The following is an 18,368-nucleotide window of genomic DNA, read 5'->3' as shown; positions in this document are numbered from 1 at the left end:
GCAGTATGGCTGGAGGGTCACGTCAGGATGAGCCTGCAGGAAGGGTACCACAATAGGGAGGAGGATGTCTTCCCTGTAACACACAGCATTGAGATTGCCTGCAATGACAACAAGCTCAGTCTGATGATGCTGTGACACACTGCCCCAGACCATGACGGACCCTCCACCTCCAAATCGATCCCGCTCCAGAGTACAGACCTCGGTGTAACGCTCATTCCTTGACGATAAATGCAAATCTGACCATCACCCCCGGTGAGACAAAACCGCGACTCGTCAGTGAAGAGCACTTTTTGCCAGTCCTGTCTGGTCCAGTGACGGTGGGTTAGTGCCCATTGGCGACATTGTTGCCAGTGATGTCTGGTGAGGACCTGCCTTACAACAGGCCTACAGGCCCTCAGTCCAGCCTCTCTCAGCGGACAGACTGAGCACTGATGGAGGGATTGTGCGTTCCTGGTGTAACTCGGGCTGTTGTTGATGCCATCCTGTACCTGTCCCGCAGGTGTGATGTTCAGATGTATCGATCCTCTGCAGGTATTGTTACATGTGGTCTGCCACTGCGAGGACAATCAGCTGTCCGTCCTGTCTCCCTGTAGCACTGTCTTAGGTGTCTCACAGTACGGACATTGCAATTTATTGCCCTGTCCACATCTGCAGTCCTCATGCTTCCTTGCAGCATGCCTAAGGCACATTCACGCAGATGAGCAGGGATCCTGGGCATCTTTCTTTTGGTGTCTTTCAGAGTCAGTAGAAAGGCCTCTTTTGTGTCCTACGTTTTAATAACTTTGACCTTAATTGCCTACCGTCTGTAAGTTGTTTGTGTTTTAACGACCGTTCCACAGGTGCATGTTCATTCATTGTTTATGGTTCATTGAACAAGCATGGGAAACAGTGTTTAAAACCTTTACAATGAAGATCTGAAAAGCTATTTGGATTTTTACGAATTATCTTTGAAAGACAGGACTAGCCACATTAGTGAAACTAGCTACATATTTAGAGGGTGCCTGCCCCTAGGCTACTCCACTAAAAGAAAGGCAACAGGGAGCTAGAGTAAAGTACAGTAGGGTGTGTGTTTGGCTTACTCTGCACAAAGCCTCCATGTCCTATAAAAGTCCCCTTAAGCTTATTAGCAGCTTAGCATTACCTCAGCAATTACCTCATCTGTTTAGTAACCAGGAAGTGGAGGGTTAAGGGTCCTGGGCCACTTGTCAGAGGGTGTGTTGCAGATAAAGTATTTCCGAGTCAGTTAATCAGCTGAGGCATTTTCTTATAGGCTCACATTCCAGCTTGGATCTTTTCAATAGTTTGGATATTTTATCTGTCACTGATAATTACGCTTAAAGTGTTGGTCCTATGTTTCCTGAGCTAAAAGAAAAGATCCCAGAAATGTTCCATACGCACAAAATAGTAATTTCTCTCACATTTTGTGGACACATTTATTCACATGCCTGTTAGTGAGCAATTCTCCTTTGCCAAGATAATCCATTCAAGAAGTTGATTAAACAGCAGGATAATTACACCTTGTGCTGGGGACAATAATAGGCCACTCTAAAATGTGCAGTTTTGTCACACAACACAATCCCACAGATGTCTCAAGTTTTGAGGGAGCGTGCAATTGGCGTGCAACTGACTGCAGGAATGTCCACCAGAGCTGTTGCCAGAGAAGTGAATGTTAAGTTCTCTACCATAATCCTCCTCCAACATTGTTTTAGAGAATTTGGCAATACGTTCAACCAGCCTCATAACAGCAGACCATATGTAACCACGCCAGCCCAGGACCTCCACATCTGGCTTCGTCACCTGCAGGATGGTCTGAGACCAGCTACCCGGGCAGCTGATGAAACTGTGGGTTTGCACAACTGAAGAATTTTTGCACAAACTGTCAGAAACCGTCTTGGGGACATTCATCTGCGAGGTCGTCGTCCTCACCAGGTTCTTGACCTGACTTCAGTTCGGCATCATATCTGATGTCAGTGGGCAAATGCTCACCTTCGATGGCCACTGGCAGACTGAAGAATTGTGCTCTTCATGGATGAATCCTGGTTTCAACCATCCCGGGCAGATGGCAGACAGCATGTAAGGCATAGTGTGTGTGAGCGGTTTTCTGATGTCAACATTGTGAACAGAGTACTCCATGGTGGCGTTGGGGTTATGGTATGGGCAGGCATAATCTATGCACAATGAACACAACTGCGTTTTATCATTGCCAATTTGCACAGTGATACCGTGACGAGATTCTGGGGCCCATTGTCATGCCATTCATCCACCGCCATCACCTCATGTTTCAGCATGATATGTCGCAAGGATATGTACACAATTCCTGGAAGCTGAAAATGTCCCATTTGTTGCATACTCACCAGACATGTCACCCATTGAGCATGTTTGGGATGCTCTGGATCGACTTGTACAACAGCGTGTTCCAGTTGACGCCAATATCCAGCAGCTTCACATAGCCATTGAATAAGAGTGGGACAATATTCCACAGGCCACAATCAACAGCCTGATCAACTCTATGTGAAGGAGATGTGTTGCGCTGCATGAGGCAAATGGTGGTCACACCAGATACTGACTGGTTCTGATCCACGACCCTCCTTTTATTTAAGGTATCAGTGACCAACAGATGCATATCTGTATCCCCAGTCATGTACAAATCCATATATTAGGGCCTAATTAATGTATTTCAATTGACCGATTTCCTTATGTGAACTTTAACTCAGTAAAATATTTGAAATTGATGCGTGTTGCGTTTATATTTTGGTTCAGTGTATTATTCATAGAAGACACATTGAAAGTTGAAATGTTTAAGTATAAAATATTCAGATGAGCATTATATGAGCCTGCTATTCCCCGAAGGTATCAACTGATAACATACTGGTAGGCAACCATATAATTGCTGCCCATTGCTCAAGTAATGGTTTTGGGTAACTGACGAGTAGCACAACAACATGTACTGTGGAGTGGAGTAATGTGTTTGTTGTGATGCCAACAGCAGTGAGTGACTGCCTCCAGTCTGGCCTGAGTTCAGCAGGCTTTAGATTGATGCTGTGCTACTGACGTGGTGTTAAAATGTTTAGGGCCTCATGCCATCGCCACCAGTATATCTCTCTTAGGCCCAGTGACTCAGGGGCCTCCAATACACCCCGACCCCACTGAATATGGACGTCTATAAGTACCTAGGTGTCTGGCTAGACTGCAAACTCTCCTTCCAGACTCATATCAAACATCTCCAATCGAAAATCAAATCAAGAGTTGGCTTTCTATTCCGCAACAAAGCCTCCTTCACTCAAGCCGCCAAGCTTACCCTAGTAAAACTGACTATCCTACCGATCCTCGACTTCGGCGATGTCATCTACAAAATGGCTTCCAACACTCTACTCAGCAAACTGGATGCAGTCTATCACAGTGCCATCCGTTTTGTCACTAAAGCACCTTATACCACCCACCACTGCGACTTGTATGCTCTAGTCGGCTGGCCCTCGCTACATATTCGTCGCCAGACCCACTGGCTCCAGGTCATCTACAAGTCTATGCTAGGTAAAGCTCCGCCTTATCTCAGCTCACTGGTCACGATGGCAACACCCATCCGTAGCACGCGCTCCAGCAGGTGTATCTCACTGATCATCCCTAAAGCCAACACCTCATTTGGCCGCCTTTCGTTCCAGTACTCTGCTGCCTGTGACTGGAACGAATTGCAAAAATCGCTGAAGTTGGAGACTTTTATCTCCCTCACCAACTTCAAACATCAGCTATCTGAGCAGCTAACCGATCGCTGCAGCTGTACATAGTCTATTGGTAAATAGCCCACCCTTTTCACCTACCTCATCCCCATACTGTTTTTATTTATTTACTTTTCTGCTCTTCTGCACACCAATATCTCTACCTGTACATGACCATCTGTTCTTTTATCACTCCAGTGTTAATCTGCAAAATTGTAATTATTTGCCGACCTCCTCATGCCTTTTGCACACATTGTATATAGACCCCCCCCTTTGTTTTCTACTGTGTTATTGACTTGTTAATTGTTTACTCCATGTGTAACTCTTTGTTGTATGCTCACACTGCTATGCTTTATCTTGGCCAGGTCGCAGTTGCAAATGAGAACTTGTTCTCAACAAGCCTACCTGGTTAAATAAAGGTGAAATAAATAAAAATAAAATAAAAAATATTCCAGTGTGTGCCCGCAAGGGCCTTCCTGTCTGTTACCCTATCAGCTTACTGCAAATATAAAAATGGACAGAGGAATCTCTCCCTCCTCTCTTCTACCACGCCAATGGTTTGGGTTTTGGATCTGGGTTAGGAATCCCAGTGGTCCAGAGTGGCATGCAGTTCGACAGTAACCCCACTCAGAACAAACAAAGGTTAAATATATCTCTCTGGCAAGGAGGGTCTCTAAGCTGGAGGAGAGACAGGCAGCAAGATCGAGGGATAGAGTGATAGAGAGGATCGAGAGTAGAGGCACAGGAAGATCCCCAGTTCTTTCTTCTTGAGAGCTTCACAGAGTCAGAGCTTCAGAAGGACTCAGAGCTTCACACAGTCCAGTGTTTGGGATTAACTTTGCGCTGGGCTAAACCTGTGCAGCTGGGGGAGTCAAGCACCATGGATAACCTGGAGAAGCAGCTCATCTGTCCCGTCTGCCTGGAGATGTTCATCAAGCCTGTGGTTATATTGCCCTGCCAACACAACCTCTGCAGGAAATGTGCCAACGACGTCTTCCAGGTAAGAGGGCAGGACGTTTTTTTTTGCTGTGCTGAAGCCATGTGTGGTCCATTAGTGGTCTATTAGTGGTCCAGCAGTGGTCCAGCAGTCGTCTGTGATTTTGGAGCCATGATTCCAAGGTTTCTAGGTCCTGAGCAGAGTACATGTCTTATGAGTAGTGGTGTTTAGCTTTGACTGCCCATGACACCCATAGTTACTTGTGAAAGGAACAAATACACAGTGAGGTGTTCTGGCTCTAAGAGGGATCACAGTGTTAGAGCAGGACATTATCTCTATTTATCATGGCATAAAACGGACCTTGGAGTGCCATTCTTTGTTACAATCATATCAGTTACTCTCAAAGACCATGAAGGGGGACTCATACTATACACTGAGTGTACAAAACATTAGGAACACCTTCCGAATATTGAGTTTCATACCCTTTTGCCCTCAATTCGTCGGGGCATGGACTCTACAAGGTGTCGAAAATGTTCCACAGGGATGCTGGCCCATCTTGGCTCCAATGCTTCCCACAGTTGTGTCAAGTTCAATGGATGTACTTTGGGTACTGGACCATTCTTGATACACACAGGAAACTGTTGAGCACAAAAACCACAACAGCGTTGTAGTCCTTGACACACTCAAACCGGTGCGCCTGGCACCTACTACCATATCCCGTTCAAAGGCACTTAAATATTTTCTCTTGCCTATTCACCCTCTGAACGGCACAAATACACAATCCATGTCTCAATTGTCTCAAGGCTTAGAAATGGAAGTGGACTTAACAACTGCCAACAATAAGGCATTATAGCTTTCAACTGGATTCATCTGGTCAGTCTATGTCATGGAAAGTGCAGGTGGTCCTAATGTTTTGTACACTCAGTGTATATCCAAAACAGACATTACTGCAATAGTATGTTCAGATTCCCACTCCCTCACCGGTTTGAGTCTGTCAAGAACTGCAAAGCTGCTGGGTTTTTCACGCTCAACAGTTTCCTGTGTGTATCAAGAATGGTCCGCCGCCCAAAGGACGTCCAGCCAACTTGATACAACTGTGGGAAGCAATGGAGTCAACATGGGTCAGCATCCCTGTGGAACGCTTTCAACGCCTTGTAGAGTCCATGCCCCGATTAATTGAGGCTCCTCTGAGGGCAAAAGGGATGCAACTCAATATTAGGAAGGTGCACCAATCTTTTTTTTACACTCAGTGTATATCTTTGGTCCTGTTGACTGTTCGAACTGAAGGAGCCATTCAGATATGAGAGACTCCAACAGCTGCCTCCGTCCTGGGGGACAGGATGCAACAAGGTGTGCCTCTCAGGCCGAGGCCATTAAAGGAAAGCAGAGGAGGCTGGTGGGAGGAGCTATAGGAGGACAGGCTCATTGTAATGGCTGGAAAGGAATAAATGGAACGATATCACAACAAACATATGGAAACCACATATTTGACTCTGTTCCATTGATTACATTCCAGCCATTACAATGAGCATGTCCTCCTATAGCTCCTCCCACCAGCCTCCTCTGGTGAAAAGTGGTGTACTTGTTACAGACCAAGACAGGACAAACAAGAAGAGTCCAGCAGGTCAGAGGTGTGTGTGTGTGTGTGTGTGTGTGTGTGTGTGTGTGTGTGTGTGTGTGTGTGTGTGTGTGTGTGTGTGTGTGTGTGTGTGTGTGTGTGTGTGTGTGTGTGTGTGTGTGTGTGTGTGCGTGCGTGCGTGCGTGCGTGCGTGCGTGCGTGCGTGCGTGAGGGGTACGTGACAGCCTTCTGCAAGCATCCACCTGAACCAGAATGCTCACCAAATGTCAACATCATACATACAACCACACTTCTGCTGACCTCCGTTGACTTGGCATGTCAACAGTAGCCATGTCAACAGTAGCCATGAGCACAAGGTGTGTGTTACGTGAACTCCGCCATGAAATATTGTTTCCAAAATATTCACCGTTCATGCAACAGACCTAGGCATCTGTTTTCATTCTAATGGTGTCACTAGAGCTTCTGTGTGTGTTCATAAGCTGCGTCACGTCAACATACCAGGAATATGGAAAGCTCAGTCCCTGGCAGTGTCCTTCATGTTGGTGTTATAACAACCACACTTTATCCCTGCCTCGATGGAGTGGTAAACATGAAACCATGTGTCCTCTTGTGGCATTGACACAGCTACAGACATATGTATCTGGGGGTTAAGTACCATAGATTTTATATTTGGGAAATGTTGCAATTACTGTAGGTGCATTGTATTACCATTCTAGGGTTAGGGTTAGTGTTAGCACTTATATCCTACTTTCTGTCCTAATCCTACCACTCTTTGGACCCGTAAGGTGCTGGATTCGGCTCAGTCTGGCTTTCTCTTTGACCCAAGGCTCAATTTAGCCACTGATGTGGTTCGCAAGAGGGAGTGAGAATCTGCCCCCCCCCCCGTTTTTCAAGACACATTTGCAACTTATTGTGCCTTCAAACACATAAAAAAGTCATTAGGTTACATACAAAAAAAGAAATAAAAATGTATACACTTTAATGCCGGTAAACATACTATAGCCTAACATTTCTAGGTGATCTCAAGTGCTGGGGGTGAGGTAAAGAATCTGGAGAGGTTCGAAATAGTATACCATCGGGCAGTAATGTGTGTTTACCAGTAGAGAGCAGTACTGTAATCTGTTACTACTGGGTGTTGTAAAAGCGCATTACGGCCATATTTAAAAGCCGTTGGTCCTTTTGGCTGTAAACAAACTAGGTTGTTTATTACATCATATATATTCCATCGCTGAACGTTATAGTACGTGGCATATTTTTTGTTCAACGACAGAAATAGGACCCATCTCTGAGTAGACATTCTCACTTTGTATACATGGCCACTGGGTGGCAGTCTTTTCCAATATTTTGTTTAATTTAGAACGCTGTACATTATCACAGCTTTTTCATACCTTGTCACTTGACACGATAAATATAAAATATAATATAATTACATCAAGGAAAGTACTTCTGTAACACAGATTTGAGCAATATGAACAATCTATCTAGATACACTCCAAATTATATTCCACAATGACTTTTATCGACTTTGTAAATTGGCTTGCAGTTATTTGATGTTATAACACCTTAACCCAGCAGAGCAAGGGAGAGAAATAAAACATTACCAAAGCTAGTGTATCATCAGCTGTTCCAGTGACTGTGAAACAAAGCGTGGGGAGAGTGGACTTCTCCCCTGGAGAATGGTGGTCAATAGCTGTAAATTACATATGAGGTAAACTGTTGGTGAAATCCCCTAACTCCTTGTAAGTGCTGTTCCCATAAGGATATTTCCTCAGTCATGGACAGAAGTGATGAGTCTCATAAGACAGAGGCAGTTGTGTGTGTGTGTGTGTGTGTGTGTGTGTGTGTGTGTGTGTGTGTGTGTGTGTGTGTGTGTGTGTGTGTGTGTGTGTGTGTGTGTGTGTGTGTTTGTGTGTGTGTGTTTGTGTGTGTGTGTGTGTGTGTGTGTTTGTGTGTGTGTGTGTGTGTGATTGAGTGTCTCTATAACAGGTCGTTCCTTTACTTCTGTGTCCCTGCAGGCCCCTGAACCCCACCAAGGTGGAGCAGCTGATGTGTGAGGAGCATGATGAGGAGAAAATCACCATCTACGCCTGAGCTGTGAGACGCCCACCTGCTCTAGGTGCAGTGTTTGGCCAGCACATTGACTGTGAGGTGGCCCCCTTGCAGAACGTCTACAAGCGACAGAAGGTAAGGAAGCACCCTGAGTCAGGTTGTGATCTCACTCAATATCTCTATAAGCTGTCTGTCTTCCTGTCTGGTAGTCTGTCTGCCCGCCTGTCTGGTAGTCTGTCTTCCTGTCTGGTAGTCTGTCTGCCCGCCTGTCTGGTAGTCTGTCTTCCTGTCTGGTAGTCTGTCTGCCCGCCTGTCTGGTAGTCTGTCTTCCTGTCTGGTAGTCTGTCTTCCTGTCTGGTAGTCTGTCTGCCCGCCTGTCTGTTAGATCGTCCTTACAATGACAAGTAATTATCCAATATAACAGCTTACTTACTTTGTCTCTGTTCATCATGTCCCCCAGAGAGAGATTTGAATGTTATTTAAAGTGTAGAGCCAGTGTGTGTATGTGATCTGCCTGTGTGTGTGTAGTTTGTCTTTGAGTGCTGAGTGAAGTGACAGCAGACAGATGTATTGAGTTGGAGCTGCCCTGCGGGGGTTCTCACACTGTGAGGGTCGGGTTTCATCTCACCTCACACGCACACACGCACACACGCACACACACACAAACACAGCCTGGTGGCACGACAACAGTTAATGTTGTATATCACACCTCTGAGTCGTGTGCAGCATTCGTGTCTGTCCTTCATGTGGACTCACACACACACACACACACACACACACACACACACACACACACACACACACACACACACACACACACACACACACACACACACACACACACACACACACACACACACACACACACACACAGCGGTGCTCTGGCCTGCTGCCATTAGTCCTTACAATAGAGTTGCAGTCTATTGCAGAGAGAGCCTGCAAAGTAATGTCATACTTTCCAGGTCCATACCCAAACAGTTCGAACTACTAATTTTGAAAATTACTCTCTCCAGAAATAAGTCTCTCACTGTTGCCGCCTGCTACCGACCCCCCTCAGCTCCCAGCTGTGCCCTGGACACCATTTGTGAATTGATCGCCCCCCATCTAGCTTCAGAGTTTGTTCTGTTAGGTGACCTAAACTGGGATATGCTTAACACCCCGCCAGTCCTACAATCTAAGCTAGATGCCCTCAATCTCACACAAATCATCAAGGAACCCACCAGGTACAACCCTAACTCTGTAAACAAAGGCACCCTCATAGACATCATCCTGACCAACTGGCCCTCCAAATACACCTCCGCTGTCTTCAACCAGGATCTCAGCGATCACTGCCTCATTGCCTGTATCCGCTACGGAGCCGCAGTCAAACGACCACCCCTCATCACTGTCAAACGCTCCCTAAAACACTTCTGTGAGCAGGCCTTTCTAATCGACCTGGCCCGGGTATCCTGGAAGGACATTGACCTCATCCCGTCAGTTGAGGATGCCTGGTCATTCTTTAAAAGTAACTTCCTCACCATTTTAGATAAGCATGCTCCGTTCAAAAAATGCAGAACTAAGAACAGATACAGCCCTTGGTTCACCCTAGACCTGACTGCCCTCGACCAGCACAAAAACATCCTGTGGCGGACTGCAATAGCATCGAATAGTCCCCGTGATATGCAACTGTTCAGGGAAGTCCGGAACCAATACACGCAGTCAGTCAGGAAAGCTAAGGCCAGCTTCTTCAGGTAGAAGTTTGCATCCTGTAGCTCCAACTCTAAAAAGTTCTGGGACACTGTGAAGTCCATGTAGAACAAGAGCACCTCCTCCCAGCTGCCCACTGCACTGAGGCTAGGTAACACGGTCACCACTGATAAATCCATGATTATCGAAAACTTCAATAAGCATTTCTCAACGGCTGGCCATGCCTTCCGCCTGGCTACTCCAACCTCGGCCAACAGCTCCGCCCCCCCCCGCAGCTCCTCGCCCAAGCCTCTCCAGGTTCTCCTTTACCCAAATCCAGATAGCAGATGTTCTGAAAGAGCTGCAAAACCTGGACCCGTACAAATCAGCTGGGCTTGACAATCTGGACCCTCTATTTCTGAAACTATCCGCCACCATTGTCGCAACCCCTATTACCAGCCTGTTCAACCTCTCTTTCATATCGTCTGAGATCCCCAAGGATTGGAAAGCTGCCGCAGTCATCCCCCTCTTCAAAGGGGGAGACACCCTGGACCCATACTGTTACAGACCCATATCCATCCTGCCCTGCCTATCTAAGGTCTTCGAAAGCCAAGTCAACAAACAGGTCACCGACCATCTCGAATCCCACCGAACCTTCTCCGCTGTGCAATCTGGTTTCCGAGCCGGTCACGGGTGCACCTCAGCCACACTCAAGGTACTAAACGATATCATAACCGCCATCGATAAAAGACAGTACTGTGCAGCCGTCTTCATCGACCTTGCCAAGGCTTTCGATTCTGTCAATCACCATATTCTTATCGGCAGACTCAGTAGCCTCGGTTTTTTGGATGACTGCCTTGCCTGGTTCACCAATTACTTTGCAGACAGAGTTCAGTGTGTCAAATCGGAGGGCATGCTGTCCGGTCCTCTGGCAGTCTCTATGGGGGTGCCACAGGGTTCAATTCTCGGGCCGACTCTTTTCTCTGTATATATCAATGATGTTGCTCTTGCTGCGGGCGATTCCCTGATCCACCTCTACGCAGACGACACCATTCTATATACTTTCGGCCCGTCATTGGACACTGTGCTATCTAACCTCCAAACAAGCTTCAATGCCATACAACACTCCTTCCGTGGCCTCCAACTGCTCTTAAACGCTAGTAAAACCAAATGCATGCTTTTCAACCGATCGCTGCCTGCACCCGCATGCCCGACTAGCATCAACACCCTGGATGGTTCCGACCTGGAATATGTGGACATCTATAATTACCTAGGTGTCTGGCTAGACTGCAAACTCTCCTTCCAGACTCATATCAAACATCTCCAATCGAAAATCAAATCAAGAGTCAGCTTTCTATTCCGCAACAAAGCCTCCTTCACTCACGCCGCCAAGCTTACCCTAGTAAAACTGACTATCCTACCGATCCTCGACTTCGGCGATGTCATCTACAAAATGGCTTCCAACACCCTACTCAGCAAACTGGATGCAGTCTATCACAGTGCCATCTGTTTTGTCACTAAAGCACCTTATACCACCCACCACTGCGACTTGTATGCTCTAGTCGGCTGGCCCTCGCTACATATTCGTCGCCAGACCCACTGGCTCCAGGTCATCTACAAGTCCATGCTAGGTAAAGCTCCGCCTTATCTCAGTTCACTGGTCACGATGGCAACACCCATCCGTAGCACGCGCTCCAGCAGGTGTATCTCACTGATCATCCCTAAAGCCAACACCTCATTTGGCCGCCTTTCGTTCCAGTACTCTGCTGCCTGTGACTGGAACGAATTGCAAAAATCGCTGAAGTTGGAGACTTTTATCTCCCTCACCAACTTCAAACATCAGCTATCTGAGCAGCTAACCGATCGCTGCAGCTGTACATAGTCTATTGGTAAATAGCCCACCCATTTTCACCTACCTCATCCCCATACTGTTTTTATTTATTTACTTTTCTGCTCTTTTGCACACCAATATCTCTACCTGTACATGACCATCTGATCATTTATCACTCCAGTGTTAATCTGCAAAATTTTAATTATTCGCCTACCTCCTCATGCCTTTTGCACACATTGTATATAGACTCCCCCTTTGTTTTCTACTGTGTTATTGACTTGTTAATTGTTTACTCCATGTGTAACTCTGTGTTGTCTGCTCACACTGCTATGCTTTATCTTGGCCAGGTCGCAGTTGTAAATGAGAACTTGTTCTCAACTAGCCTACCTGGTTAAATAAAGGTGTTCTCAACTAGCCTACCTGGTTAAATAAAGGTGTTCTCAACTAGCCTACCTGGTTAAATAAAGGTGTTCTCAACTAGCCTACCTGGTTAAATAAAGGTGTTCTCAACTAGCCTACCCGGTTAAATAAAGGTGTTCTCAACTAGCCTACCTGGTTAAATAAAGGTGAAATAAAAAATAAAATAAAACAAACGTATAATTTCTACTCCCTCTAACTCATTCACTATAAACTTGTCATCTCACTCCCCTCTCTCTTAGATCTCCTCCCCCTCTGTCCATGCTGTGTACTGTGGGCCCAAGCAGAGAGGGACATGCCTGACCATTAGCTCCCATAGTTCTCTCTCTCTCTCTCCCTCTCTCCCTCTCCCTCTCCCTCCCTCTCTCTCTCTCTCTCTCTCTCTCTCTCTCTCTCTCCCTCTCTCCCTCTCCCTCTCCCTCTCCCTCTCCCTCCCTCTCTCTCTCTCTCTCTCTCTCTCTCTCTCTCTCTCTCTCTGAGTGACTCATCCATCCACAGCAGTGGGACTTGAGTCATTCTCCTCTGAGCTCAAGTCACAGGCTCAGCTCCTCCCTCGCTGCTGGCTGCCCGCTAACTAGCTCTCCTCTCCAGCATCCAGGTGAACAGTGACTAATATCAAAGTGAGAGTCCCACCATACCAGCATGGTGGACACCATATGGTGGGACTCAACTGAAGGTCACTTGTTAAGGATGGACATTGTGTCTGGCTATTAAGTAAAACTGAAGGGGAACGCCACCCACACAAACATGATACATAGGGTTTACATATGTATCTACTTACATAAGCTAAAACAGTACGAATGGACCATAGATGTTTTATGCTTTGTTAAAAAACAACACTTTTTCACTCTATCATCGTTATGTGAACTACCACATTAGGTTAGGGTTTCCCATCCCTCTACTCGGGCCCTCCCAGACGTTTCACATTTTAGTTTTAGCCCTAAACTGGCACACCGGATTCAATTAGTCAACTCATAATCAAGCCTTTGAGTAATTGAATCCGGTGTGCCAGTTTAGGGCTAAAACTAAAATGTGAAACATCTGGGGGGGCCAAGGAGAGGGTTGGGAAGCCCTGACTTAATGTGTTAGTGCAGGGTTGGAACAAAAGCCTTCTTATCCTGTATTAACCCAGGACCAGGGTTGATGGCCACTGGTGTAGTGTGTACAGACATTGACCCATCATGCTCTGTTGTGATTGGCTCTAGACGGTGCTGAGCGACAGCATCGCCATCTTGGTGGCGGGGAACACCCGTATCCAGGCCCTCCTCTCGAAGATGGAGGAGATATGCAGGACCATCCAGGTGAGAATGTCACTCACTACAACCACTCACACTTCTCACCTCAAAGTCACAATCACTCACTGTGGGGTCACAACACACATTACTCACATCACTGTGAAGAACCTGTTATATTGTAATAACTAGCATGAATAAGTAGTAATACATTATTTATGAACTATTTCTACACTGAACAAAAATATAGCGTTGGTCCCATGTTTCATGAGCTGAATTAAAAGATCACAGACATTTTCCATATGCACAAAAAGCTTATTTAATAAGCTTAAAGCTTATTGTTAGTGAGCATTTCTCCTTCGGTAAAATAATCCATTCACCTGACAGGTGTGGCATATCAAGAAGCTGATTAAACGGCCTGATCATTACATAGGTACACCTTGTGCTAGGGACAATGAAAGGCCACTCTAAAATGTGCAGTTTTGTCACACAACACAATGCCACAGATGTCTCAAGTTTTGTGGGCGTGTGCAGTTGGCATGCTGACTGCAGGAATGTCCACCAGAGAAATGTTCTGAAACAAAGATGAAAATGTCTTAGTTCTTCCATGGCCTGCATGTCACCCATTGAGAATGTTTGGGATGCTCTGGATCGACTTGTATAACAGCGTGTTCTAGTTCCCGCCAATATCCAGACTTGCCTAGTTAAATAAAGGCTCAAATTTAAATATATGTTGTTATTTTTATAAGAAATAACTTTGCACAGCCATTGAAAAGGTGTGGGACAACATTCCACAGGCCACAATCAACAGCCTGATCAACTCCATGTGAAGGAGATGTCGCTCTGCATGAGGCAAATGGTGGTCACACCAGATACTGACTGGTTCTGATCCACGCCCCTACCTTTTATTTAAGGTATCAGTGACCAACAGATGCATATCTGTATTACCAGTCATGTGAAATTCATAGATTAGGGCCTAATTAATTCATTTCAATTGACTGATTTCCTTATAAGAACTGTAACTCAGTAAAGTTGTAGAAATTGTTGTACATTGCGTCTGTATTAAGCATTTCTAAAGGCTTATTCATGAAAAGTCATTCTAAAGTGTTGAATGGGTGTCTGTGTGCAAGAGAACGGGCATCATCAGAAGCTGGAGGAGAGGAAGGAGGAGCTGGTGGGGATGATCAGCTGCCAGCAGGATGACAAGCTGGACTACGTCGCCACGGAGACCACCTGGAGTGCGCGGGCAAGCTTGTGGGGACAGCCATCCAGTCTATGGAGGAGCCACAGATGGCCGTGTTCCTACAGGTAGGCACTATGGATGGAACACGAGCCCTGAACCTGGGTGCACGGTGTGGCCTCAGTAACTGAACCTGGGTGCACGGTGTGGCCTCAGTAACTGAACCTGGGTGCACGATCTGGCCTCAGTAACTGGACCTGGGTGCACGGTCTGGCCTCAGTAACTGAACCTGGGTGCACGGTTTGGCCTCAGTAACTGAACCTGGGTGCACGGTCTGGCCTCAGTAACTGAACCTGGGTGCACGGTCTGGCCTCAGTAACTGAACCTGGGTGCACGGTCTGGCCTCAGTAACTGGACCTGGGTGCACGGTCTGGCCTCAGTAACTGAACCTGGGTGCACGGACTGGCCTCAGTAACTGAACCTGGGTGCACGGTCTGGCCTCAGTAACTGGACCTGGGTGCACGGTCTGGCCTCAGTAACTGAACCTGGGTGCACGGTCTGGCCTCAGTAACTGAACCTGGCTGCACGGTCTGGCCTCAGTAACTGAACCTGGGTGCACGGTCTGGCCTCAGTAACTGGACCTGGGTGCACGGTCTGGCCTCAGTAACTGAACCTGGGTTCACGGTCTGGCCTCAGTAACTGAACCTGGGTGCACGATCTGGCCTCAGTAACTGAACCTGGGTGCACGGACTGGCCTCAGTAACTGAACCTGGGTGCACGGTCTGGCCTCAGTAACTGAACCTGGGTGCACGGTCTGGCCTCAGTAACTGAACCTGGGTGCACGGACTGGCCTCAGTAACTGAACCTGGGTGCACGGTCTGGCCTCAGTAACTGGACCTGGGTGCATGGTCTGGCCTCAGTAACTGGACCTGGGTGCACGGTCTGGCCTCAGTAACTGGACCTGGGTGCACGGTCTGGCCTCAGTAACTGAACCTGGGTGCACGGTCTGGCCTCAGTAACTGAACCTGGGTGCACGGTCTGGCCTCAGTAACTGAACCTGGGTGTGTACCAGTATGTCGTTGAATGGAATGGAATGATGGTCATTACAGCACAACTACCGGTATATGTTAAGATGTAACTTCTTGAGCAGAAAACGTTCCTGTTTCAGCCCCTCGGAAACTGCACTAGGATCAGAGTTCTTGCAGGTGTTTCACTGTCTTATGATCAGTATCCCTACAGCTAGCATACGTGTATGAGTCAGTGGGCCCTCAACAACTAACTGTAATATGATCAATTGTTTGATCAATGGCTCTGGGTCAGTTGTGAGCTGGCCCCAATCCACATGAGACATGATAAGGCATAAAGTAATAACAGTGACGATGAGTCACAGACACCATAGAGACTGTAGTCCCCCCGCTCTCACCCCTGACCTGAACAAATAACAGTCTACTTCACATCCTGTACATGCTGTGACCAGGCTCAATGATATGCCCAAAGACACAGTAAAGGATCCTTTCATCCTTTAAATCAGGTTTAGAGAAACCTTCGATGATCAATGGGGTGTCATGCAGTGCTTCGCCGTATTGAGCAGGAGAGGAGTGATGAGCAGAAAGCCCAGCAGGGGAGCCTCATCGGCGGGGACGCTGCTTTTCAAAGCAGCCCTAGAAACTCTGGTCCTGTGATTCTCTGATAACTCACACTGTAACCCTGTGGAGGTGATTGACACCTCTCTCCATCAATACACTAGAAGCATTCTCTGAGTTCCAGTCCCCAGGGCCCAGGCATTGCTCAACTAGTGACAAACCTACACATAGGTCTACACACACACACACCTCCCCTGCGGGGGACACCTGCCTCATCCTTTGACCGCTGGCCTACTGACCATAAATATTGTCCTTGTAATAGAGCCAGGTGGGATGACGTGCCCCTGCTGCAGATCACAGGTAGTTTAAACCCCCGCCAGGCGAGAGATAGATGGTGCCATTTATGCCATTCATCCGACACTCCTTTCCTCCACTCAGGTCCCTTGCTTTATAAAAAGCTACAGTTTGAGTGAAGGCTCGCAATTTAAGTGTCTCTTTATTCAACTCCTTCACCGTCCACACTTGCAAGCACTTTGTTTTGTCAACCAGTTTAGGGCTCTATTCACTCTGTAAACCTGAGTGATCCAGATTCCACGATAGAAATGTAAAAGTAATTTCCGATTGAGCCGACATTTGTAGGTTTACTGTGAATGCAGTCTCCGCTATAGCGGAAACGTTGCCTTTAAATGTAAATTACGCTGTAAATCTGAACTTCCGCGATGCGGATTGAATAGGGCCCTCACTGTTAGCGCTAGCGTGAGTGTCAGGACGGTGGCAGGTGCACGTTTTATGAATGACTCAAACTGAGCGAGTGATTCAGAAGATCGAGAGAAGAGGAGGCTATAGAAATTAAATGAATTGTAAATGAATAAAAATGATATAAAACTCAAAAAACTTATTCTAGAGTATATATAGCACTAATTTACCTCAGAAATTGAAGTGCAGGAATTGAAACTAAACGCAATAGCCTATTGATCATTTATTTTCTCCACAGAGCATCAAGGATATATTTAAACAGAAAGTAAAATTATTCTTTTCATCTGCATAGTGTTCCATTCTGCTTCTTATGGGGTGTTTAGCTGGAAAGTCACAAATTACATTACATTCACTAACACAAGCACTAAAATAAACTAACACACCAATTGCAATGACTGTAAACTGAAAGTAACTGCATGGGAGATGTGTGTGGTTGGCAGTAATGTGTGATTGCTGGCTGCTGATAGCTAATGCATTATAATGAAGCTCTCCACTTGTAGAGTTATCGAGCAAACCCACCCAGCCTGCGTCACTACCAGCCACAGGGGGACAGGGGACGCTGCCATCCATCGCTGTCCGTCATCTCCTATTTGTTTGTCTCTGAGCTGTGACCTCCCCACTGTGTCCTTGTCAGGATCTCTGCCACTGCCAAGGCGTCCAACATGGAGCGTCCAGAGCCGGGTTATGAGAGCATGGCCCATTTTGTTACCAACACAGAGGATGTGGCAGACATGCTAAGGACCATTGACTTCAACACAAGTAGGGCCTCAGGTAGCTGTACAATACAACCATATATGGAGAGTTTGGCCATTAACGTTTCTCTATATTTGACTCTAGCCTCAGGGAAGTGACGTCAGCTCCAAACATTACCCCTGAAATCGCATGTTCAAGAACAATTCCCTTGTTTTTGTTGGTCTGTCTTAATGTGCTGCGCTGTATGTGGTCGCAGGTTCTCACAGAGAAGATGGTTATGATCTGGATGAGGGGGCCAGGACCTGGCATCACTTCAACGGTGGACGTAGACTATGGGAGATACCAGTAGTTGAAAAGGATCCCTCAGGTTAATATCAAAAGACAAACCAGCATATAGTATGCTGCTCCTCTGATTTATTCCTGTACCCACATTTACAACGCTTAGGCTACAAACCCAATGGCTTTTATATATAGTTTCTTATGACATTAGTAAAAAAATTTGCCATAAAGGCTGAAATCAAGTGTTTCATGTCCAGAATATGGATCACTTGTCTTGTTTACCTCACAGCACACTCATTTCAAATGGAAAGACAATGCATTATTTTTCCTCTGTGATGAATCAATTCCATATTCCCCTAGCTACCTACAAAAGGTATAACGATGCTGCTTAAAACCAGGGTACCCTTCAGCCTCACAGCGTCACTGTAACATTCCAGAGATTAATGAACTGGAA

At 46.5% G+C, this 18,368-nt stretch overlaps 1 protein-coding gene across 1 annotated transcript; it reads left to right on the top strand.

Moving 5' to 3' along the window:
* Positions 1 to 4,593: 4,593 nt before the first annotated feature.
* LOC109866205 (tripartite motif-containing protein 54) lies at positions 4,594 to 18,007 on the top strand. The gene is given in 11 exon segments (XM_031800158.1): positions 4,594 to 4,713; positions 7,989 to 8,044; positions 8,245 to 8,312; positions 8,315 to 8,348; positions 8,350 to 8,413; positions 13,397 to 13,492; positions 14,556 to 14,631; positions 14,634 to 14,731; positions 17,181 to 17,201; positions 17,575 to 17,701; positions 17,892 to 18,007. Coding segments are annotated over 11 exon segments (876 nt in total).
* The last annotated feature ends 361 nt before the right edge of the window (positions 18,008 to 18,368 follow it).

This window comes from Oncorhynchus kisutch, linkage group LG21 (genome assembly GCF_002021735.2).
Source record: "Oncorhynchus kisutch isolate 150728-3 linkage group LG21, Okis_V2, whole genome shotgun sequence".
Taxonomy (NCBI): Eukaryota; Metazoa; Chordata; class Actinopteri; order Salmoniformes; family Salmonidae; genus Oncorhynchus; species Oncorhynchus kisutch.
Note: the sequence above shows the minus strand (reverse complement) of the source record. Positions and strands in the feature narration are given on the sequence as shown.